This window comes from Dasypus novemcinctus, chromosome 29, assembly GCF_030445035.2.
Source record: "Dasypus novemcinctus isolate mDasNov1 chromosome 29, mDasNov1.1.hap2, whole genome shotgun sequence".
In the NCBI taxonomy this organism is placed as follows: Eukaryota; Metazoa; Chordata; class Mammalia; order Cingulata; family Dasypodidae; genus Dasypus; species Dasypus novemcinctus.
The window spans coordinates 22,890,333-22,917,190 of NC_080701.1; the positions used below are offsets into that span (position 1 = coordinate 22,890,333).

General features: G+C 37.7%; 1 protein-coding gene across 6 annotated transcripts in view; it reads left to right on the top strand.

Annotated features, from left to right (window-relative positions):
- The window catches only part of LOC131276545 (A disintegrin and metallopeptidase domain 3-like), a 122,727-nt gene that overhangs the window by 71,226 nt on the left and 24,643 nt on the right, over window positions 1-26,858 (top strand). For 2 of the 6 annotated variants that reach the window (XM_058289835.2, XM_071212669.1), the window contains exons 13-17: window positions 13,774-13,872; window positions 16,067-16,262; window positions 18,228-18,318; window positions 18,561-18,736; window positions 24,632-24,705. In XM_058289835.2, the coding sequence (XP_058145818.1) occupies window positions 13,774-13,872; window positions 16,067-16,262; window positions 18,228-18,318; window positions 18,561-18,736; window positions 24,632-24,705 (636 nt within the window). Of the gene's footprint in view, window positions 1-13,773; window positions 13,873-16,066; window positions 16,263-18,227; window positions 18,319-18,560; window positions 18,751-24,631; window positions 24,706-25,101; window positions 25,118-26,858 lie in introns of those variants that run through there. The other 4 variants (XM_058289839.2, XM_058289838.2, XM_058289836.2 and 1 more) reach the window with 4 other exon arrangements.

Below are 26,858 nucleotides of genomic sequence, written 5' to 3' on the forward strand. Positions count from 1 at the left end.
AGGAGATACATACTTACTAATACACTACAATAGTGGCATTCATAATTACTGAAATGATTACCTTTAGCACAGGTCGTTTTTCCTTTAGGCTACTTTGAACACTGTCTAGTGTCCTTTCTTTTTAGTCTGAAGAACTCCCTTTAGCATTGCTTGTAGGGCAGTTATGGTGTTGATGTACTCCCTCAAACTTTGTTTCTTCTTCTTAATATCTCCCTCAGTTTAGAAAAAAAAACATCTCATTGGGTATAAAATTCTTGTTTGGAAGTTGTTTTCTCTCAAAACTATGAGTATTTTCATCTACCACCTTCTTAACTCCATGGGTTCTGATGAGAAATCATTGGTCCAGGTAATTGGGACTCCCTTATATGTAACACATTGCATCTTTTTCTTTGCATTCAATAAATGATGGGTTCTATTTTTCTTCATGTTTGTCATATTTGGTGTTCTCTGGGCTCCTTGGATATGCAGATTCATGTCTTTTGCTAAGTTTGGAATGCTTTTTGTCATTATTTCTTTGACGTCCACAAGCTAGCAGTCAGGAAGGGAAGATCACAAGCAGGCTGGAACCCCATGAACATCGAGTCAGCACCACACAAGGATGGACTGAAACCCTTTTCCATTCTTGTTGCCCCTGACCTTGATAGGACCATTTGCCATATAACTGAACACATACACACCCTTTGACCAGAAGTCAAAGAAACTGAAATAAGATTCAGGAGGAATCTTCACTCCAGTGACATCAATTAGCAGATCAACAAAATTGCTTGTGTTATGGAATGACAGCTGCTTCCCTTCTGTTCTCCAGCCCTGGAGAGAATCTCTTTTGCAGCCACCTTATATACCAATCTTGCTCGATCTCTTCCAAAAAAAATTGAACATAAAAGAATACTACTTTTATGAAGCCAACATCACCCTAATACCAAAACCAGATAGAAATACTACACACACACAAAATATAGACCAATATCTCTAATGAATATAGATGCAAAAATCCCCAAGAAAATACTTGCAAACTGAATCCAGAGCACATTAAAAGAATTATACGTGATGATCAAGTAGGTTTTATCCCAGGTATGTAAGGGTGTTTCAATACAAGAAAATCAATTAGCGTAACAAACCACATTGATAAATTGAAGAAGAAAAATCACATGATTCTCTCAATTGATGCAGAAAAGGCATTTGATAAAATACAGCACCCTTTTTTGAGAAAAATATTCAAAAGATAGAAATAGAAGCAAGCTTTCTCAATATGGTAAAGTGCATATATGAAAACCCTACACCTAGGTTTGTACTTGACGGTGAATGACAGAAAGCTTTCTAACTGAGATCAGGAACAAGACAAGGATGCTCATTGTCACCATTTTTATTCAATATTATACTAAAAGTTCTGACTAGAGCAATTAGGCAAGACAAAGAAATAAAAGGCACCTAAATAGGAAAGGAAGAAGTAAACCTTTCACTATTCACTGATGACATGACGTCTATATTTAGAAAATCCTGAAAAATCCACAACATAGCCACTCGACTTAATAGACTAGTTCAGCAAAGTAGTAGCATTCAAGGTTAATATGCAAAAATCAATAGTGTTTCTATATACTACTGATGTGCAATCTGAGGAGGAAATCAGAAAAAAAATTCCATTTATAATAGCAACTAAAACAATCAAATATTTAGGAATAAACTTAACCAAGGACATAAAAGACCTGCATTCAGAAAACTACAAAATATTTCTAAAAAAATGAAGACTACTTAAATAAATGGAAGGACATTCTCTGTTCATGGATTGGAAGGCTAAGTTTTGTTAAGATGTCAATTCTACCCAAACTTATTTACAGATCCAATGCAATCCCAATAATAATCACATAGCTTTTTTGGCAGAAACTGCAAAGCAAATAATCAAATTTATTTGGAAGAGTAAGAGGCCCCAAATAGCAAAAAACATGTCTTAAAAAAGAACAAAGTTGGAGAACTCTGACTTCCTGACTTTAAAGCATATTACTTAGCTACAGTGGTAAAAACAGCATGGTACTGGCATAAGGGACAGACAGATTGACCAATGGAACCGAACTGAGAACTTGGAAATTGACTCTCACATCTACAGTGAAGGGATTTTTGACAAGGCTGTTAAGCCCACCCAGGTGGGCCAGAACAGTCTATTCAGCAAATGGTCCTGGGAGAACTGGATAGCCATATCCAAAAGAAAGAAAGAAGACCACTATCTCACACCTTATGCGAAAACTAACTCAAAATGCATCAAGGATTTAAATATAAAACATCCATAAAACTCCTAGAAGAATACGTAGGAAAACATATTCAAGATCCTGTGATAGGCAGTAGTTCCTTAAAACTTATACCCAAAGCAAGAGCAACAAAAGAAAAAAACAGATAAATGGGACCTCTTCAAAATTCAACACTTCTACACCTCAAAGGACTCTGTCAGAAGGGTGAAAATGTAGCCGACTCAATGGGAGAAACTATTAGGCAATCACATATCTGATAAGGGTTTAACATCCATGATATATAAAGAGATCATACGACTCAACAAAAGACAAAGTATCCGATTAAAAAATGGGCAGGGAAGTGGCTGTGGCTCAATCAGTTGGACTCCCATCTACCATATGAAAGGTCCTGGGTTTGTGTCCCGGGGCGTCCTTGTGAAGGCTGTCGAGCACTGCCTGGTGCTAGTCACCGAGCGCTGCCTGACCCACAGACACCACAGAGCACTGTGGAGAGCTGACTCAACAAGGTGACGCAACAGCAACAACAAAAAAGGGAGACACACAAAAACACAGAAGAGCGTGCAGCAAATGGACACAAGAGAGCAGACAGCAAGCAAGCCACAAGGGGGAAGGGGAAATAAAAATAAATACAGACACAGAAGAACGCACAGCGAATGGACACAGGGAGCACACAGCACACAAAAAGCCACAAGGGGGGGTATAATAAAAAAAATGGGCAAAAGACTTGAAAAGACAACTGTCCAAAGAAGAAATACAAATGGTGAAGAAACACAAAAAGAATGTTCAGTATCACTAGAGATTAGTGATATCCCTAATGCCAACGAAAACTACAATTAGATATCATTTCACAACTATTGGACTGGCTGATAACAAAGTCTGAAAACTGTAAATGTTGGAGAGGATGTGGACAGATAGGAATGCTTATTCACTGTTGGTGGGAATGTAGAATGGTACAACCACTGTGGAGGACTGTTAGGCAGTTCCTAAAGAAGCTGAATATAGACTTTCCATGAATCCTAGCAATTGCATTGCTAGGTACATACCCAGGGGAACTGAGCCAGTGATACAAATAGACATCTGCACACCCATGTTCATGTAATGTTATTCATGATAGCCAAAAGTGTCCATTCAGTGATGAATGGATATACGAATTGTGGTGTACACAAATGATGCAATATTGTGCAGCAGTAAGAAGAAATGAAGTTGTGAAACATATGACAACATGGATGAACCTGGAGGACAATATCTTGAGTGAAGCAAACCAGACACAAAACGACAAAATACTGTATGATTGCCCTGCTATGAGCTAAATCTATTATGTGAAATATAAATATATTACGTGAAATTTGAATATGGGTAGAATTGCATATATAAGACCATTTTCCTTTGAAGCTGGACAAATGCAAGTTAATAGTAGAAAATGTTAATATTAGACCAAAAACCCCACATTTTTCCAAGTAAAGGAGGCCAGACGGGGTACTACATATTGTATGATTCCATTTATATAAAATGTAAATGTAAATCAATTTATAAATATGAAAGTATATTAGTGGTTATGTGGATCTGAGGGAGGAATGCTAAGTTGTGTAGAATTTTCTTTTTTGGAGTAATGAAACTGTTCTAAAATTTTGAGATGATGAATGTACAACAATGTGATTTTACTAAAATCCATTGATTATGCACTTTGGGTAGAATAGCTAGAAACAACAGCTATGTACAGTGGGGGAAGCATAGAGAGATTGAGAAGCGAGGAATTTTTTTGTCTGATTTTTGTTTATTATGATTATTGAAATAATTAAAATTCTCTAATAATGATTGAAGTGATGGACACACAACTATGTGATTATACACTTTGATTGTACAAAGTGTATATTGATTGTACACTTTGGGTGAATTGTATGTTTATTACTATATATCCATAAAACTGATTTGTATAAAAAAGAAACCATAATCTATGATTCATTGATGTGATGTTCAATAGTGGGAAATATTTGTTGTGATAGAAATCAGAAGGTTACATAATTATTGGATTCAGTTGGAGGAGAAATGTAGGAATTTTCTGGGTTGATAGGAATTATTATATATCTTGTATATATTTGTCAAACTCATTAAATTGTATATCTACAATCTATGTATTTCAATAAATGGAAATTCTACCCCATCATCAAAATGATGCACCCGTAAGTTATCTGTTACTATATAGTTACTAAATCTCAGTTGCTATGCTGTATAGCATAGTAAAACCTCATGTGAAATATAAATATGGGTAATATTGCATACGTAAGACTTTTTCTTTGTGACTGAACAAATGTATGTTAATGTTACAAGGTGTTAATATCAGGGGGAAAAACCCCACATGATGCTAAGTAAAAGAAACCAGAGGCAAAGTACTACATAGTGTATGATTCTGTTTATATAAAACGTAAATATAAACCATCTTATAAAGATGGAATTAGATTAGTTGCTATGTAGGGTTGGGGAAGGATAGCAGAACTGTGAGGTGATGGCTATGGGGTGTGGAGTTTTTCTTTTTGGAGAATGAAACTGTTCTAAAATTTTTTTGTGGTGATGAATGCACAATACTGCAATTTTACTAAGAACCATTAATTGTACACTTTGGATAGATTGTGTGGCATGTGATATATCTCAATAAAAATGCTTTATAAAAGTTACTGCAGAGGGAAGCAGACTTGGCCCAATGGATAGGACGTCCTCCTACCACATGGGAGGTCCACGGTTCAAACCCTGGGCCTCCTTGACCCGTGTGGAGCTGGCCCATGCTCAGTGCTGATGCGCGCAAGGAGCGCCCTGCCATGCAGGGGTGTTCCCGCGTAGGGGAGCCCCACGCGCAAGGAGTGCGCCCCATAAGGAGAGCCGCCCAGCGCGAAAGAAAGTGCAGCCTGCCCAAGAAGGGCTCCACACACACGGAGAGCTGACACGACAAGATGACACAAGTACAACAACAAAAACGTTACTGCAGAGATAAATACCTCCTTTCATAGAAATGAATACAAAGCAGAGAGCTGTAGAAGCACCAAATAATACATTAAAATTCCAGAAAAGATCAAACTATTTTTATGTGAATTGAACTGTACCAACCAATCTTTTCTCAAAGGGATGTTTTAGATACTGAGTTTGGACAGAGGATCAAGTTTAGTGTAGGATGAGAATCTCTACCAAAGAGAAATCAGAAAAGCTTTTAGTGGTTGTGCTGGGTGCAGTGATACTTCGAACACTGGAAGGACTTCACACATATATTAAAGAACATTTGGGTGTTTCTGATTTGGACTATTAGGAAAAATGTAGTCAAGGAACATTCATGTATAGATCTTTGTGTGGGCATATGTTACCACTTCTCTTAGATAAATACTTAGGAGTTTAATTGTTTGGCCATATGTTAATTTTACTGATAATTCGTAAGAATTTTCCAGGCTGTTTTCTATATGATGATATCATTTTATGTTTCAGCCATCTATTTGAGAGAGCTGCCTGTTCCTTATACTTCCCAACGTTTGATATTGTCAGTATTTTTTATTTTAGTTATTTGAGTATGTACCAGTATCTCATTGAAGTTTTAATTTGATTTACCTAGTGACAGATTATTGTAAGCATGTTTTCATGTGCTTATTGGACATTCAATGTCTCCTTTATTTTCTTAATGTTGTCTTTTGAAGAGCGTAAGTTTTTAATTGGGTCAAGTCCAGTTTATCCATTATTTTCTTTCACATGTTGTGCTTCTTATGTCTTTCCCAAGATTGTGAAGAATTTTTCTTATGTGTTCTGCTAGAAGATAAATACTTTTAGATTTTATGAGTATATCTGTGATCCATTTCATGTCAATTTCTGTGTTTCTCTTCAAGTAAGAACTGGATATCCAATTCTTCTAGCCCCATTTTTTGAGAAAACTATCCTTTTCCCATTGAATTCCATTGGTACCTTTATTGAAAATCATTGGATCATATATCTTTATCTCTTGTGTTCCATTGATCCAGATATTCTATCCCACACTAATTCCAGCTCTCCTTACAAAGAGATCAAGTATAAGAATATAAGTCTTCCTACTTTTTATTTTTTATCAGGATATATGATGCAATTTAAGTTTTTGCATTTCCATTTAAAACTTTGCTGAGATTGATTGGAATTGTTTGGCACCTATAGATGAATATCTAAACAACTGACATTTCCAACCCATGCACTTCGGAAATTGCTCCATTTATTTGGGCTACCTTAATTATTTAAGTTTAATCCTAAGCATTCTGGCATTCTGTTTTTTAATGTTATTATAAAGTACATATATTTTTTCCCTAAAGAAACATTTATTGAATGATGATTTATATGGGATATAAAAAGGATTATACCATACCATATAACATTCCTTACAGAAATTACTTTCAGTTTTTTTGTTTTGTTTTTTAATTTATTGAAGTATATCACTCATACATAAACATATGTAAACAATAAGTGTATAATAATAGTTGTGAACTTACAAAACAAACATATATAACATCATACAGGACTCTCATAAGTCACTCTACCACCAATAACTTGCATTGTTGTTAAACCTTTTTAACTAATGATTAAAGAGCATTGTCAAAATATTACTACTAAGCAAAGTATTTTTCCCTGAACCAATCCTATTATTATTATCTTTATAGCATTTATATATGAACATACATAAACAAGTGTATAGTAGAAGTTGTGAACCTACAAAGCAAACATGCATAACATCATACAGGGGTCCCATACATCAACCCTCCACCAACACCTTGCATTGTTGTGAGACGTTTGTTACAAATTATTAAAGAATATTGTCAAAATCTTACTACTAATCATAGTCCTTATCTTACATTTGGTATATTTTCCCCCCAACCCACCCTATTATTATTTTTTAAATATATTTTTTATGACAGAAGTTGTAAGCTTATAAAACAGTCATGCACATGTGCAGAATTCCCAAACAACACCCAATGTGGTGTGTCATTTGCTAGAGATAAAATAATATCATCTGATTGTTGCCATGTCCATAGTGTACATTTGGCTCACATTTTCCATACTGCCTCAGTATCAACCCAATATATCTTTTGCATAGATGCAAGAATATTATATTATTACTACTAACCACAGTCCATAGGTCACTCCAGCTGTATTTTTCCCATGCTTCTCCACATTCCCAACACCCTGCAGTAGTGATACACATTTGCTCTAGCTAACAAAGGACACTCTTGCATCTGTACCATCAACCACAATTCTCACCCACCTCTTGGTTTACTGTGCTATACAGTTCCTAGATTATTCTCTAGCATTCTATTAATTGGTATTTACATAACTAGACTACCATGTTCATTCAAATCCCCATTTACAAACTAGCTGTTACTCACTGTGTGTTGCCATCTACTCTATACATTTCCACAATTTTACTAGTAAAGCTAATTAAAACTTCTACATACATTAAACACCAGTCAGTAGTCCACTCAGTCTTCCTCTTATCTCCTTTAAGAATCTACCACCTACCACCAGGTCTTGAAGATACTTTTCCAATAATTTCTTCTACAAGTTTCATGGTTCTTGCTTTTATTTTTAGGTTTTTGATCCATTTTGAGTTAATTTTTGGATAAGATGTGAGATAGGGGTCCTCTTTCCTTCTCCCAGCTATGGATGTCCAATTCTTTCAGCATCATTTGTTGAATGGATTGTTCTGCCCGAGCTCACTTGACCGTACCTGTGAGGGTCTGTTTCTGAATCATAAATTTGGTTCCATTGGTCTATTGTGTCTGTCTTTAGGCCAGTACCATGTTGTTTTTACCACTATATGTAGGTATTATGATTTAAAGTCTGGAGATGAGGGTTCCCTTTTCATTTTTATGATGTTTCTGGCTATTGAGGACACCTTATACTTCCAAATAAATTTAATGATCGTGTTTTCAATTTTTTCTTTAAGGCTGGTGGAATTTTTATCAGGATTGCATTCAATCTGTATATCAATTTGAGTAGAATGGACATCTTAATGATATTTAGTTTTCTAATCCATGAGCATGGAATGTTCTTCCAGTTATTTAGGGCTTTTTCGATTTGTTTTAACCTTGAGTTGCAGTTTTCTGAATATAAGTGCTTTACAACATTGGTTAAGTTTATTCCTGACTATTTGAGTTTTATCTGTCATATTTTATTTTCACCACTCTTCTGATACTTTTAATTACTTTTATTTATATAATCTTCATTTCTAGACTCTCTTCCAGGCCCCTCTCTCCTGTCTTTTCTTTCCAGTCTCTAGCACACCATTTAGTATTTCCTGAAAATCTGGTCTCTTGCTTAGAAGTTCTCTCAGTTTCTGTTTATCTGTGAAAATTCTAATTTCACCCTCACTTTTGAAAGACACTCTTGCTGGATATAAGATTCTTGGCTGGAGGCAAGCAGACTTGGCCCAGTGGTTAGGGCTTCCGTCTGCCACGTGGGAGTTCTGTGATTCAAACCGCGGGCTTCCTTGACCCGTGTGGAGCTGGCCCATGCGCAGTGCTGATATGCGCAAGGAGTGCCCTGCCACGCAGGGGTGTCCCTCACATAGGGGGGCCCCACGCGCAAGGAGTGCACCCTGGAAGGAGAGCTGCCCAGTGCGAAAGAAAGTGCAGCCTGCCCAGGAATGGTGCCGCACACACGGAGAGCTCACGCAGTGGGATGACGCAACAAAAAGAAACACAAATTCCTGTGCCGGTGACAATAACAGAAGCGGATAAATGGAAGAACGTGCAGTGAATGGACACAGAGAACAGACAACTGGGATGGGGTCGAGGAAGGGGAGAGAAATAAATAAAATAAATCTTTTAAAGAAAAGATTCTTGGCTGGAAGTTTTACTCTTGTAGTATCTTAAATATATCAGACCACTGTCTTCTTGCCTCCATGGTTTCTGGTGAGAAATCAGCACTTGATCTTATTGGATATCCTTTATATGTTATGCATTGCTTTTTTCTTGCTGCTCTCAGAATTCTCTCTTTGTCTTTGGTCTTTGACATTCAGATGAGTATGTGTCTTGGAGTTGGTCTATTTGGATTTTTTCAGATGGAAGTCCGTTGTGCTTCTTGGACAGGGTATCTATGTCCCTCAATAGGGTTGGGAAATTTTCTACCATTATTTTTTCAAATATTCCTTCTCCCCCAGAAAGCTCTTCTTCTGGGACACCTATGACATGTATGTTTGCATGCCTTTTGCTGTCTTTTGTTCCCTGAGACCTTGTTCAATTTTTTCCATTCTTTTCTTCATTTCTTCTTTTGTATGTTCACTTTCAGAGGCCATTTCTTCAAGCTCAGCAATCCTTTCTTCTGCTTCCTCAAATATGCTATTATATGATTCCAATTTTTAAAATTTCATTTATTGCACCTTTCATTCCCATAAGCTCTGCTATTTTTCTATGTATGCTTTCAAATTCTTCTTTGTGCTCATCCAATGTCTTAATCTCATCCAATATCTTAATCTCTTCAGCCATCTCACTGAATTTATTAAGGAGATTTGTTTGAACATCTATGATTAGTTGTCTCAACTCCTTTATGTCATCTGGAGGATTATCTTTGTCCTTTAACTGGGCCATGACTTGCTGTTTCTTGGTGGGGATCGTAATTTTTTGTTGGTGTCTTGGCATCTGGCTTACTAGAATATTTTTTCTGGGTTCAGTTTTTCTCTTTAATTTAGGGCTTCCTGCCCTTTCTTCCTTGCTGGTTGTGCAGTAGAAGCCAAGCATGTAGTTGGTGCTGTAATCTGTGGAGGCTCAAGCTGCCCTCATTGTGCCAGGGACCAATGAAGCTTCTCCCAACTTTTTCCTTTGCCAGGAGTAGGGACAGAGTCACAGCTGTGTGGACTAATCCAAGCACAGGCCTAGATTGTAGTTTCCCAGAGAGACTGATGAAGCTTCACATCCCTTTCTCCCCTGCCTGAGGCAGGGATGGAGCTGCAGGTGTGGGCAGCAATCTATGCAGTGCAGGTCCAAGTTGACTGCCGTTGCCCTGGTAGACTTCTGATTTTCAGTCTATGGCAGCCAAAGTTACCTGCAGTTATCTGGATAGGTTGGTGCAGGACTCCTCAGCCTCCTCCCTGCTAGAAGCAGGGCTGAAGCCTAGGCTAGGGCTGCAGGTTGATCTGTATGAAAGAAACTGTTTCCTGCCACACTGAGAGTTTCAATCAGCCTGGCTTCCCCTCAGGCTGTGGGCAGAGTAAAAATGGCAGCTACTGGCCTCTTTCTGACTTGGGCTGTTTCATACCCCAGCTGTTCCCAGGGTTATCTCTTAGCCAGCCAAGTCTACCAATCAGTAGCTGAAATGGGCAACCAACCATCTCCTTCTCCCTGTTTCTGGGAAATGGAGCTTCCAATTCCAGCCACAGAATAGCTCCTGGGATGGCTCCTGCCACCATAGTAAGATAATCACCAGCCTTCACGGCTTGGCCAGTAACTTCCCGGAGAGGCTGGTGCAGGTCCCTGCTGGAGGTGGCACTGGGGCCTAGGCTAGAGCTGCAATATGATATGGATGGAAAGAAGCTGGTCCCCACCCACGCTGGCATTCTCAGTTCACCCTACTTCCCCTTGTGCCAGGCGAGGAGTTAAGATGGTGGCTCCCAGCCTCATTCTGACTTGGACAGGCTCAAACTTTAGCTGTTCTCAGGATTACACTGTAGACGGCTGAATTTACTCATCAGTAGCTGAAATTGGTGCCCAACAGTCTCTTCCTCCCCCGTTTCTGGGAAGTGGAGCTTTCAATTCCAGCCGCGGAATAGCTCCGAAGGTGGTGTGTGCCTCCTTCTGGGGCGTGGAGTCTCTACTTATGTGTCTTCTTTGCAGATGGACAGTCTCCTCCTTTCACTCCTTCAAAGATGTTGCAGGATGCTCTTCTGGTCTCCTGGAGCCCCCAAACAAGTGCTTCAGCTAGCTCTACAGAGCTCTGGGTGTTTGCTAACTGTCCTGTAGCAGGAGCTGACTCTAGGAGCTCCTTACTCCACCACCGTCTTTATCTCTCTCTCTCTACATATGTTTTCCATCTCAACTTGCAGTTTTCTCTTCAAGCAAATAGAAATAGAGTTAAAACATGAAAGTTACTGACTAATTCTATGAAGCCAGTTTAATTAATCTTACTTTAAATGACTGAATAATATTTTGGAAAATATCTGCAAAATGTCTAAATCAAGAAGGAATCTCAATGAATGTATGAAAAAGTATGCTTTTTAATTTTTTCTAGAAATAGGGAAACATTTCAGTATTTCATTAAAATATACCATTACATCCCCAAATAGAGAAAATTTGTAAGATATTAAATTCTGGAGATATTTGAATAAAGTTTAAGACATCTATGAGCAAAAGAATTCCTTTGATTCCTCCCATTTCTCAATGATGAATCACTTTTACCATTTTACAAGGTTCTTACTTCTATTCTCATGGTGGGATTCCATTCTCAAATTACATGCCATCAAAACTGACTTTTCTAAGCCCAACTTTAAGTTTAGATCTCCATCATACATTGAACACTGTCAAAACTTGATCTCCACCATAGTCTTTCTTTTGGAATCTATTTTTTTTGAATTTTCCCTTTTGGGTCATGCATGAATTTCTGTTGGATAAAATCTTTTTGGATAAAATTCTTTTATCCAATATTAATATTAAGTATATGCTCAGTCTTCCATTTAACTAAATACTCTTGATGATTTGATATAAGTATTTCCTTGAAATATTTGTATTTTGAAGCCTAATGCACTCTTCTTCATAATGAAACATGAAAATGGAAAACAATGAATAAAATCTCATGTCAATATCAAAGCTTGTTATAATAAAGTTTGTGATACTTTAATCTTTGCAGATAATATGTAATCAAAGATATTAAACCAAATTTTATATATAATTTTACATGATAGTCAGATATCACAAACAAAAAAGTATCATTATTTCATAAGTGCAACTGATAAATTTTGCTACTCTTTCTGGGGAAAGATACATTTTATTTTTAAGATTTATTTATTTATTTCTCCCTCCCCACCCTTGTTGTTTTGTGCTTACCATCTGCTCTCTGTATCCATGGGTTCTGCGTTCTTCTATGTCTGCTTGTCTTCTCTTTGGGCAGCATCGGGAACTGATTCTGGGACCTTCCAGAGTGGGAGAGAGGGGCTCAATCTCTTGCACCACTTCAGCTCCCTGGTCTGCTGTGTCTCCTATTGTCTCTCCTCTGTGTGTCTTTTTGTTGCGTCATCTTGCTGTACCAGTTCTCCATGTGTGCCAGCAGTCTGGGTGGGCCAGCACTCCTGTGTGGGCCAGCACTCCTGCGCTGGCCAGCACTCTGTGCAGGCCAGCAATTCATGTGGCCCAGATCTCCTCTTGGGCTAGCTCATCATTTGGGCTGGTTTGCTTTCACCAGGAGGCCCCAGGAATTGAACCTTGGACCTACTACATGGTAGACAGGAGACCAATTGCTTGAGCCACATCCACTTCCCAAAAGATACATTGTTAGAGCCTCTCAGGCAAATCCTACTTAAAACAAATCAAATAAAAATAAATGTAAAAATATTAATAACATGAAAATTTTAAACACAATACAGCTACATGTTTACATGGAAGGTTTTTTCTATTAACTCAAAAATAGAAACTACGAATAAAAGATAAGTAGATCTCATTCATAATATCAAAACTTTTCAATAAATACCTAAGTTGTCATGAGAAATTGGGAAAAGTACTGATAACAAATATTACTGCCTAGAGGCTAATACTGTAAATGTAATAGCAGTGCCTACATATAAGAGGAAAACATAAGGAAAAGAATGTCCCAACAGAAATATGGGCCTAGAAATAAGACAATAAACTAGGCTTTTCAGATATGTAAGAGTTTCAGTACATAATTAATAAAATAATAAAATTGAAACAGAAAAAAAAAAACCACTGGTATTTTTGCCTATCTTTTTTCCCAATTTTTAATTATAAAACTCAGCCTTGTGGGGCAGTCACTCATGCAGTGAAAATTTAACTCTGCTTAACTTTTAGGGCATATTTAAAAAGCACTTAAAAGTTTTATACTCTATGGCCTAATATTTCTACTTCTAGAAAATCAGGGAGCTGAGCAAATAAAAATGACCAAAATAGCCTTTTTGACATATTATAAACAATAATAAAACATGATTATACTTTAGAAATCCTTATATTGTTATTTCTATGAGTGATTATATATTTCCCCAAATGATATTTTGAGAACACTTGATAATATGGCAATGCTTATGATATAATCAATGAAAAAAGGAAGATCTAAAATTTTGCATTACCTATACTTATGCACGAAAGGATGATTGAGTGATAGTGTGATATTTTGAGCCTGGAATTATGAGCAATTTCTTTAGCATCCTTTTTCCCATAAAGAAAATACAAAGTTTAAATCAGTGGTTTTAAAAAATACAGAAATGAAAGAATCATGAAGTAATTTAATTAACTTAGAAATACCCTTTAGTATATTTTGAGATTAAGTAAAATATTTTGTGACCGAATATACCTATAATTACCTTGATTGTGTTTGCTTTTAGAATTGTCGATATAAAAAATGCTGTGATGTTGAAGAGTGTCGTCTGATTGGATCTGCAGAATGTGGCTCTGGACCATGCTGTGAGCCAAATTCTTGTTTGGTAAGCTTTTAAAATGTGACAGTGTATTCTTTTATGGATTTTGGTGTCCTTATGCATTTTATTTACTTTTTTACATATCTTTCAAATATTTTACTTTATATACTTTGGGGTGAGCATTTTTAATTTTTGTCTACTTCATAATTGTATGACTGTTTACTCCATGTTCTTAAATATTTTGCAGAGCATGATATTTGGAAGATATATGTTATTCTACACAGGGTTAGACGATGAAGATATTTCTATTGTAGTCTTTTGTTTTCAAGTTCACTAGTTTCTTGTTATGGTAAAAGACAGACACCAGTTTCCTAGACAGCGGGTTCCAGAATTCAGAGGATGTCCTTAGGTTTCTTTTAGTCTGTTTCTTAGCTTTGCTTTAGACTATCTAGTTTCATTCTCTATCCAAGTACCATTCAGTTCACAGTACAAGATTATTTGGGTGCTATGAATTATTCTTGGTCATGCCCAAAGGCAACTCTTCATGATCAAACAACATAACAAAAATGGTAACAAACTACACAAAACAAACTTGACTTTCATTGCTGGGGTAAACAATACAACAATAATACAGATTTGCACTTTAAAAATGGGGAAAAATGAAACTGTAGAAGTCAGTAATATGAGGCAAGTAACAAATACTGAAATACAGCTTTGACTGAAAATGGAAATGGATTGCGTCCTCATTTCCCTTGGGTAGTTCTTCCATTGGATTTTCCTCAATAGCCATATCTGAGAGGAGAATTGGATGGGATTTGTCTTCTTTGGATTGTTTTAGTTCAGCATCCCACCTTCTGTGAGGCACTTTCGGAGATTTAAGACAAACAAAAAAGCTGATTAGAGAATGTTAATTACCAGGTTCATTTTTTCTCTGTTGATAAAAACCACTCCTAACATTTTTCTACTTTGTTCTATGCATATTATTTTTCACTTTATAGGTTAGTAAGCAAAAGAAATGGTCATTTATTTGGAAGGGACACTAGTGTAGCAGCAACATCCTAGGGTTTCCATTCCTTAGCAATAGGCCATATTGCTTTTCCCTTCTCCATAGCTCTCATTTGGGTCTTTTTCACCCAGTCATTGGGCTGATGCAATAGGGCTTTTCTAAACAGTCCATAGATCTCTAACTACATCGCAAGGGATAGTTCTTTAAAATGGAGATAATCGTTACATTTGGTAGAATGAAATTTCATGGTACAAGTTGCTAGGGGAGAGCTTCAGGGATGAAAAGTCAGTGTGTTGCCTTAGATAATATTAATTTTATTTTTAGGAATGGCATGGAGTTTGGCTCCCACTACCTTCAAGGCTCACAGAGATCTGACACTCTGCTGTCTTCCATTATTGGCCATAAGTGTAACAGGCTTCTTTCAGTAAATTTTCTTCCTTCTCTACATTGAAATAGGTCCATTACCAGCTAAGCTTGCTTAAAAATTTGAGATATAATCTGATATTTTTCTAATAAATTTTTGGCTTAGATAAAGTCCAAGAGCTAAGATGTGAAAGATAATAGTCGAGCTGTTTTGCTAACACATAATAGTAATTATCATGTTTCTAACCAGTGCTCAAGATTATCCTATTTTTAAATTAAAAAAAGTTTTAATTGGTATCACACATGACCAGTTATATACTGGTCAGTTGTATCTTGATGATGAATGAACAAGCAAAGAAAACAAAGACCTAAGAAGCTCAAAGAAAATTATTCTGTGAAATCTAAAGGGTGGATCTAGAGGCATGCCTGGGTGAAACTTTGTTTCAAACAGTAACATAGGGATTCTGCTCTATGTATCTGTTGGATCTCCTTTCTTCTGTGTAGACTTTATTCCCAAACCAGCTTTTTCCTTATGGGGCATTGAAAGCTAAATACAGCTCCTGGCTTATATTTCCTTAGTGTATGGTATTTCAGAAGAGCAAAGGGACTCTCTTTCCCAATGTCCATCTTATCCTTGGAAGAGGAGGGAACCTTTACTGACCCTGTCAAGTTAGATCTCCTAGAGCTGTACTCAGATGACCATAACATTTTAACTAAGAGCACTTTCACTAGAATTTTAAGTAAATCCATAATTTAACTTTATTGAAACATGTAATAGTGATGAAAGAAATATTTATTGATATAATATTCTTATTGAAATGCTTTGTTACATTTTGAATTACCCTTTTACATATATATATATATATATTTGCATTTTTCCTGCTCTCTCAGATATCTGAAAGAGGAAAAGTATGTAGGAAAAGAAGAGATCTGTGTGATTTTACAGAATACTGTAATGGAATAACTGAAACATGTGTTCCTGATACATTATCTGCTGATTTAGAACCATGCCGTAATAATACTGCTTATTGCTATGGTGGAAGATGCCGAAATACAGATGCACAGTGTGCAAGGCTTTTTGGAAGATGTAAGAATCATGTACTATTTGGGAGTTCACTTTCAAATATAGAAAGTTAGTGAGCCACACTATGGACACAATAAAAGGCATTATTTTTGTCAATCTAAATTTGGAAACAAGATTAAATTGCAATCATTACTAAAAACAACTTTAAATTGAGTGTTAAAATGGACTTATCAATTAAAGGGCTAAAATTAGGGGCTATTAGTCAAATTTCCAGACATTGGCAGAAAGAGTAAATAAAAGCATAGTAGATAAAGAGTACAAAAAAGTATGTCATTATTCAGTTATTTCTGCAGTATGAAAACAAATTTGCCTACTCTTTTTTTTAGTTAGAGAAGTAGGGTTAAGGGAAAATTATGCATAGAGAGTTCCTATATACCACATTCACACTCATAGGTTTCCCTGTTATTAATACTTCATATTAATTTGGTACATTTGTTGAAATTGATGAAACAATATCACTATAATTATAAGTTGTAGTCCATTGTTTACATGAGAGTTTACAGTTTGTGTTGTACAGCCCTATAGGTTTAAAAGAATTTTACACTGTTAAAAGACTATAAGCAACCTAAAATTTATCATTTCAACCATTTTCAAATATAGAATTCAGTAGCATTAACTTCATTCACATTGTGCTTCTGTCACCCTATCCATTACCAGATTTTTCCATCACACCAAACAGAATCTCTGTTGTAACTGAGCATTAACTCCACATTCCCTATCCCCATCCTGGCCCCTAATAGCCTGTATTCTATTTTCTGACTCTATGAATTTGTATATTCTAATTATTTCATATAAGTGAGACCATGCAATATTTATCCTTTTGCATCTTCTTATTTCCCTCAATGTGATGTCTCCACAGTTCATCCATGTTCTAGCACATATCAGAGCTTCATTCCTTTCTACAGTCAAATAATATTTCATTGTATGTATATGCCATATTTTGTTTATTCATCTGTTGTTGGACACGTGGTTCCTTCCATCTTTTGGCAATCACGCATAAGCTGATGTGAGCATCAGTATGCAAAAATCTGTTTGAGTCCTTGTTGTTAATACTTTGGGGTATACGCCTGGAAATGTGATCACTGGGTCACATGGTAATTCTATTTTTGAAGCAAAAGTGCTGAGTCCTTTCTGTCTTTCCTGAGCCTATGATTTGCCCTAGGTTTGCACGCCTCACCTTAGGAATTCCCCTATATATAGGAACCTGAAAGCCTCTTCTATTCCATATGATATGGGCTTTTCCCCACTCCAGGGTGCTCTATTAAACGTCATAAAGTCAGCAACCCTTTTTCTTAGATCTCTTCTGTTGGATTGTTTCTTACACTGCTTTAGATGTCAGTGAGCTGCTTCTGCCTGCCAGACCAGTTCTGGGAGTGTGAGCCAGAAGGAAGTATTCTGAGTCGGTACTTCGTGCTGCCTCCTGATATTATAGATTGACACTGACACACAGGCTCCTCGGTATGCCCATAGGTTTACTCTGTTCCCTCCGGGACAGAATCAGGGAACCACAATGGGTGTGTAGGCCAGCTCCAAACCATGCAGGGAGAGGGTTTGGGGAAGGGGCCAACAAGTGTGCCACAAGCACCTCCTACCTATTTTAAGTTTCATTTTCTTGATTTGGTACTTGTTCAGTTACTGCAACCTGTTAACTGTTTTCTGGAGTTTTGAGGAAGCTTGCTTCGCCGGTTTTTGCTGTATGTTCAAATATTCTATGGTAGAATGGAACCCTGCAGCCTCCTAAAGTTGCCACCATCTTGGTCAACCAGATGCCCCACGAGTTTCTTCTTCTTATGTGGGCAGGTTGTAGTAAATGTTTCTTCTCTTTGTATAGCTTAAGTGATACCACAAATTTACAGTGGATGACCCTTGCCCCACTTCTCTTACCTAGGTGTCTTTATATTAATTTAACACTTTTACTTTTAATTAGTTTGTTTAATATGTGTAATTCAAACTTGTTTTTTCTTTCAGTTGCCAAGGGTGCTAGTTTTCTATGTTATGAAGAAGTGAATGTTTTCACAGATCGCTTTGGAAGCTGTTACTGGGACAGTTGCTCTCTTCGGTATGTATTTACAAAATTATATGTTTTCCAAATGCATGTGTTTGTTTACTACCAGTAGTCACTTAATACAAATGAGAGATGAACCAATGGATATGGATGAATTTATATATTCTGTTTCATAGGATGTTATATGTTCTGAATATCTTTGTCATCATTTTTTATCTTCACCTTTTGAATTATTATTCACGTTGAAATAATAACAAATAACAAATGGGTAATTTTTTTCTCCTTCATATTGCCAGGAACTCCATGTGTGGAAAACTAATTTGTCATTGGTCAAAAACAGAACTAATAAAACGAACTCTCTATGATATTCAATATACTTATTATGGAGGCCAAGTCTGTGTGTCTTTAGCTAGCACACGTAATCTAAATAATAAAGCTAACGATCCTACGTTTGTGGACAATGGCACACAATGTGAGTCAGAGAAGGTAAATAAAAACCTTCCTTAATACACTATGTTTTTATTAATTAAAGCATCAGCTATTTTTCTTTAATCTTTTATCTCTGTTTGAAATTATGAAAAATGTCTATGCATATTTTAACCTAGTGCCTAAATTAAGCTACAGTAGTTGAATACTTGAAAATAACATACACTGTTATCACATAGATTAATAACAATAATGATTTATTTAGAGTTGTAATCTTTCCAGAAATGTAAAATAAGGACAGGAAAATGTAAAGTGAATAGTAAACATCTCAGAATGGGAAAGGATATTCTAATATAAAAATAATAGCTCAATTACTTGGGAAAACACTTTTACTAACTATATTATAAAGTAAAATGTCATCCTGTCAAAGGTCATCTGAAACAAACTGAAAAAATGTTTGCTATAAATATGACAGACTAAATGCAGACATTAATTTAAAAATGAATTTCATTGTATATTAGAAAATGCATTAAAATGGTTTTTATATGTCTACACACATATGAATTGTATGAATACATATGTATGTATGTATATGTATGTATATATATATGCTGATGCAAAAAAATCTCATGAAACAGAGCGTATGACTGCATAACTTGTAATGAATAAATAAAAATAAGTGTATATCTGTGGTGGCTTAAAGCTGTGTGAACTCCAGAAAAATAAGTTCTTAAATTAAATTGATTCCTATTAGTGTGGAGCTGTTGTAAGTAGGACCTTTTGATGAGGCTACTTCAGGATGGGTCTTAATCCTATTACCCGAGTTCTTTATAAAAGAATGACATTCAGACAAAGAGAAAAAGGCCACAAAAGCAAGAAGCTGAAATCAAGAAAACCTGGAAGAGAAGCTTCTGTGCGCTTTGTCATGTGACAGAGGAGCCAAGGATCAATGGCATTGCCATAACGATGCCTTGATTTGGACATTTTCCTGGCCTCACAAGTGTAAGCTAATAAATTCTTATTGTTTAAGCCAATTCATTTCATGGTATTTGCTAGAGGAGCCTAGGAAACTAAAAACATACCCAGTTATTGCTTTTGTCTTTTCAAATAGGCTTTGAACATTGTGTTAATATTTTATACTGAGAGGGGTATCTTATTATCATCTTAGGACAAGTATAGATTAGCACATTCTTCCCAGAGAGTAATTCAGAAATGTATAAGGAGTACATCATAAATATTATAACCTTTAACCCATTTTTTATAAAGATTTTAAAAAAAATTTATTTCTCTCCCCTCTCCCCCAATTGTCTGCTCTCTGTGTCCATTCACTGTATTCTTCTGTGACTGCTTCTATCCTTATCAGTGGCACCAGGAATCTGCGTTTCTTTTTCATTTTTTATAAAGATTTTTAAAAAAATTTATTTCTCTCCCCTCTCCCCCAGTTGTCTGCTCTCTGTGTCCATTCACTGTATTCTTCTGTGACTGCTTCTATCCTTATCAGTGGCACCAGGAATCTGCGTTTCTTTTTGTTGTGTCATCTTGTTTTGTCAGCTCTCCGTGTGTGCGGTACCATTCTTGGGCAGGCTGCACTTTCTTTCGCGCTGGGCGGCTCTCCTTAGGGGGCGCACTCCTTGCGCGTGGGGTTCCCCTACGCGGGGGACACCTTTGTGTGGCACAGCACTCCTTGCGCGCATCAGCACTGTGCATGGGCCAGCTGCACACGGGTCAAGGAGGCCCTGGGTTTGAACCGTGGACCTCCCATGTGGTAGGCGGACGCCCTATCCATTGGGCTAAGTCCGCTTCCTGCTTTAACCCATTTTTAATATAACAATAAGAAAATTTTTAAACATTAGGAAATAGACAGTGGTGTAGAATCCTTATGAGTTATAAGAGAGAAGAAAGGTGACATTAAATTTCCATTGTTTGGTCAAATAAATTATGTCTATCCAAAATGGAATGGTATATTTCTTTCTAAAGTGATATTTGCAAATAATTTTGGTGCCACAGAAGTATATCTGCAGTCTTATAGTATAATGGTTTTAAGCTGTATGGACCCCAGAAAAGTATGCTGTTAAGTAACTTTAAGGTTAACCCATTCCTGTGGGTGTGGACACATTGTAAGTAGGATCTTTTGGTGAGTAGGATCTTAACTTCAGACGTGACCCATCCAATTCAGGGTGGGTCTTAATCCTCTGAAAAGAGAATGATATTCAGACAAAGAAAGAGAAGACCATGGAAGCAAGAGGCTGGAAGCAACAAAACCCTGCAGACGCCACCATGTGCCTTGACATGTGACAGAGAAGTGCAGAATTGCTGTCAGCTAGTCTTCAAGAAGAAGACATCATTTTGATGCCTTGATTTGTAACATTTTCACCGCCTCATAGCTGTGTTCTTGTAAGTTAACACATTCCCATTGTTAAAATTGTTTTTGACAGCTGTAGCAGACTAAAACATATGGTTTGTGAAACAAATCAGAGCAAGAGCTTTAAAGAGAGTAGGGTGATGAAGCGAACATGGCATTTCCACTGTCTGAATCACACTGACACAGGCGTGTGAGGATTTGTACTGAACCACAGATTGTCTTTTCAGCTTAGGTTGTCTTACTGGCCAACCCTGAGCTTTTATAATGCGTCTTAATTATTATAACTTTACAATGGATAAAAAATAAAGCTTTTAAGAAGAAGCTGTAGCATAAAGAGTTTGTGGTATCAATAATAGCCAAAAGCATCTAAAACATAGGAAGATTCTAAAATATATTCAAAACTTCTACACTGAAAATTACAATGCATTAATAAGTAATCAAAGAAGTCCTATATAAATAGAGCAATAATCCACACTCATATTCAATGTTTTAAGATCTAATGTTCCTCAAATTAATTGGTGAGTACAATGGCATTGAAAACAAAATTCTACCAGGGGTAGTAGTGGAAATTGATTTAAAATTTATATGAAAATGCAAAGGGTCAAAAATACAAAATTAGTCAAGGTAGTCTTAAAGAAAAAAGATGGAAGCTGGAAATGCACATAACTACCAAGACTTATTATGAATTTAAAGTAATTAAGACAATGCAATGCTGGTATAAAGGGAGATAAACTGGCTTAGAGAATAAAATAGAAAGCATTTCAAAGGGATTGCAGATCAAACTGTTTTAATAAACCTTATCAAGAAAATTTAGGTTTGTCATTAGGTACACTTAAAGAATTCTTAAATAAGACACAGTATGTCTTAACTATATAGGAAAATATTGCCTAAAATATCGACTAAATATTGATTAAAAATCACTGAATACTTGATCCAACATGTAGGCTGAAATATTCTGCTGGTCAGAGTTGACCCTTTAATTCAAGGTCTCTTTCTAGTTGCATCATGAGTTAGTGATTGGTAGTAATCCCTCGGCACCAGGAAGGCTCATCCCCAAGAGATATGTCCCACACTGGGGGGAAGGTAATGCATTTACATGCTGTGTTTGGCTTAGAGAGTGGTGACATTTGAGCAACATGGAGGCTCTCAGAAGGTAACTCTTAGGCACCCTGCAGCTCTAGACCTAGTTCATATTTCAGGCACATACGCTCATAAGCATAGTCATCAGTATAAGGGCTCGTTATTGGACCATCTTCCTTCTTGGTCTTTGCTGTTGCACTTCGGGGAATTATTGTTGTTCCATTGGGGAATATGACAGAGCTCCCGTGGTTAGGAACTCAGCACTCCCTCAGTTGACATTTGTAACTGTAACTACTATAAAAATACCCAACATATATCAGAACATTTTTATGTCCCCTATATTCATGCTTTGGAGACCCCCCCAACTCACATGCCCCCCATCAATAACACCCCACACCAGAGTTCCTCCCCTGCCATATTTGAACCTCTCTGTGATCCAAAACTTCTTCAACAATGAAGCCTAATATATTGCCAAATTCAATTAATAGGAAATTGAAATATAGTGATGGGTTTAAAGTTTAGAAATAGAATACATAATAATTTAGAAATACTAAAATAAAGTAAAAATAAATTGGTGTATTAATAAAATGAAAAATATTATAAAGCTTTGTTTCTAACGTTTTGCTTTTCATCAGTGTAATAGGTGTTGTCCCGTATGTACAGTGGCAGGGTACTTTCTTTCATTTCTTCCTCAGTGTCTACATCCTTTCTTTTTTTTTTTTCTTTCTAATTTTTAGTTTTATCTTCAAAAAAGTTTTAGATCATAGTAATTCACATGCACAATATAGGGGACTCCCAAATATTCAACATCAAATCCTTTTCCCCTTTCCCCAGCAATGATCTTTTCACATGTTCATGGTATATTTGCTGTAGCTGATGTACAGATTTTGAAACATAGCTATCAAGCATGGTTTCATTTTGGCTTGCATTATGGTTTATACTTTAGACTGTACAAATTTCTAAATTTTTTGTTTCCTTATGTTTTACATTATGATTTACATTTTAGCTTATAGACTTTTATATGCTTTCGGTGTAAGTTAACATGTCCTATATCCACCATTGCATGATCTTGTGGAGCACTTCCATTGCCCCCCAGTTGCCCTGCTTCCTTCTATTCTGTACCTCTCGCCCCCTCCCCTCAGGACCCACAGTGACAATCAATCTTCACTACTTGAGGGACTGGATTTATAGAAACTGCAGCAATGCTGAGGGCTTGATTTTGAATAAAAGGGGAAAATGGCAAAGACAAATGAGTTGATATGGCTAAGAGTCTTCCAAAAAGAGTTGGGAGGTCATCAGAGGGGTCGTGCTTATGTGCAACTCAGCAGGACCCCAGAGGGAGCCAAAGTAGATAAAACCCTAGGTGCTGGTTCTCCTGAAGGCTATGGAGATCCGCAGGGTATATGGTAATGACAGATGGATTTGGAGTTCTGTGCCATGTCAGAGGGCTTGCTTTGGAATTTGTGCTCCTGAGTGTGATGGAGCTGGACTCAGAAGTGACTTTTCTACACATGCCTCTTCTGTCACTTTGACTGAACTATGGTTGGTGCAAGGGATGGTGCATACTCAGGGGACTTGAATCCCTGGACTGCCCATGTGCCAGCCGGAACCTGAGCCTCAGCAGAGTTGCAACTCCTACCCTCTGGCTCATTGGACAAACCCAGGTCAGCTAACAGGGAGGTAAAGATGGTCAACCACTACACCAGGGAATCAAGAGTGCCTACAACTGTAAGCAGAGGAATTGTATCCATCATTTATGTGGAATCTAAGCCCCCTCTTGATCTAGAGGTGGAGAGGACATCACCATCCCAGGGTCCACGGAATGGAGGAATAGGATATGGATTAGAGTGGACTTACTGGTATTCTACTATAAAACTATTGTGCTTAGTAATGGAAGAAATTGTAGCATTGAGGTGGAGCCACAGTAGTTGCTGAGGGCAGGGAGAGGGAAGAAGAGATGTGATGTGGGGGCATTTTTGGGACTTTGGGTTATCCTGAGTGATATAGCAGGGTCAGATACTGGGCTTTGTATATCCTTCCTTAACGCACTGAATGTACTGGTGGAGAGTGTGAGCTACAAGGTAAACTATTATCCATGTGGTGCAGCAGTGCTCCAAAATGTGTTCACTGAGTGCGATGCGTGTACCACAATGATGGGGGAGGTTATTGGTGTGGGAGGAGTAGGGTGGGGGTGTGGGGTGTACACAGTTTTTTTGGTGATGCATATATCTTAAAAAAATACAATTTACAAAAATGATGGGGTGGGAGGGTGGGGAGTGGGTTATATGGGAACCTCATGCTTTTTATGTTTTTTGAAATATTTTTTAATGTCGCATTCTTTGTGATCTATTAAGTTTAATAAAAAAGTGTAAAAAATAAAAAATAATAAAAATAAAAAATCACTGAATAGATGCTTCAAATTCTACAAAAATGGATTGGAAGTCTCTTTCCCTGTTCCACTAAGTACAGTTAAAAACTTGGACACTTTATGTACACCAGACACAAGAAGACCGAAAAGTGGAGGGAAGAAGGTGGAACAGCTACGGACTCAGAATACAAGGAACAACACAGTGGTGAGTTACCTCGGTTTCCTTTTTGCTCCATCTCTCCCAGAATTGGAATCTGGAGCAGCCAGTATTCAGAAATGCCACTTGGCACCGGCTGAATAAAGTCCTGAAGGGAAGTCCTGCCCTCTTGAGCTAAAGGGGCAGCCTAGCCAGACAAAATACTTTTAAACAATGACTGCTCTTAAGTCAAACAAGACAGGGAAAATACAGCCCCACCCCCACTCCCATTACAGAGGCCAAAGGCCAAGTGAGGAGTCTAGATTTCCACCTTTTCCCAGTTCTAATAATGTGTCCTAACATCCCTGCTCCTGCGGGGTGCTATCAGAGAATCCTAGTGGGGAGCCAGGGTTTCCAGACCCTCTGGGTGGTAATGAGCTATGCTTCTCCTTAATCTAATTGGAGAATACGTGGAGAACCCGGACGTCCAGCTGCGCAGGAGGTGAAATGCATGTGGAGTCAAGGAAGGCCACAGGGCAGCAGTAATGAGGTAACCCTGCCCTTCCCAGTGAGGGTGGTATGGCTAGAGGCTGAGAGGAGAGCCTGCCCTCCCCCTTCCCCAGCAGAACTAGGACCACCTCCCATCCCAACTCATTGATTAATGGAGCCTTTCCTTCCAAACATACTGCCAATGAGATTGCATCCCCGATTTCCCCCAAAGCACTATGAAAGGAGGGCTCCTAAAACAATTGAACAAGATCCAGAATTTCGTAACATAATGCCCCAAGTGTCTACTTTTCAATATGGGGAAAGGCAGGAAGAGATGAGAGGTGGAGGCATCTTTGGGACATGGAGCTGCCCTGGATGGTGCTTTAGGGGCAATCACCGGACATTGTAAAACCTCACAGGGCCCACTGGATGGAATGGGGGAGAGTGTGGGCCATGGTGTGGACCGTTGACCATGGGGTGCGGGGGTGCCCAGAGATGTACTTGCCAAATGCAATGGATGTGTCATGATGATGGGAAGGAGTGTTGCTGGGGGGGGGAAAGGTGGGGTGGGGGTGGTAGGGTTCAATGGGACCTCATATATATATATTTTTAATGTAATATTATTACAAAGTCAATAAAAAATAAAATAAAATTAAAAAAAAAAAAAAGTTGCTTTTCATGCCCAGAGCCCAGAAAAGTTGGACTTGATTGTGAAAAGACTTTCAACAAACACTGCCACCAGGGTGACCTCAACGTTGAATTATCCTACAGAGATTTTAAAGCCATCATCATTAAAATGTTTCAGCAAGCAAGTATGAGCATGCTTGAAACGATGGAACCAATGGGAAATTTTGACCACAGAAATGGAAGACGTAAGGAAGAACCACAAGGAAATTTTAGAATTGAAAACACAATAATCCAAATATACAACTTAGTGGTGGGCTCAACAGCAGAATGGAGGTTACACGGCAAAATCTCAGTGAACCTGAAGGTGTAACAACAGCAATTACTCAGTCTGAACCACAGAGAGAAAACAGACTGAGAAACAGGTATGTGGGACACAGCAAAAGAAATACCATTTTGTAATACTGTCATCCTGGGCAGGAGAGGGGAAAGAGTGCAAGGGTGGGAAAATATTTGAAATGCATGAAAATGTTCTAAATTGGGCAAGAAACATAACTCTACAGATTCAAAAAGTTGAGTGAACCCCATAAAGGATAAACATAATGAAATCCACAGCAGGAGGACTCCTAATCAAACTTATGAAATGTAAAGACAAAAATATCTTAAAAGTATGGGAAGCGGACTTGGCCCAGTGATTAGGGTGTCTGTCCACCACATGGGAGGTCCGCAGTTCAAACGCCGGGCCTCCTTGACCCGTGTGGAGCTGGCCCACGTGCAGTGCTGATGCACACAAGGAGTGCCCTGCCATGCAGGGGTGCCCCCGTGTAGGGGAGCCCCATGCGCAAGGAGTGTGCCCCATAAGGAGAGCCGCCCAGCGTGAAAGAAAGTTCAGCCTGCCCAGGAATGGTGGCGCACACATGGAGAGCTGACACAATAAGATGACGCAACAAAAAGAAACAGATTCCCGTGCCGCTGACAGCAACAGAAGCGGACAAATAAAAACACGCAGCAAATGGACACAGAACAGACAACTGTGGGTGGGGGGAAGGGGAGAGAAATAAATAAATCTTTAAAAATATATATCTTAAAGCAGTGAGAGAGAAATAGCA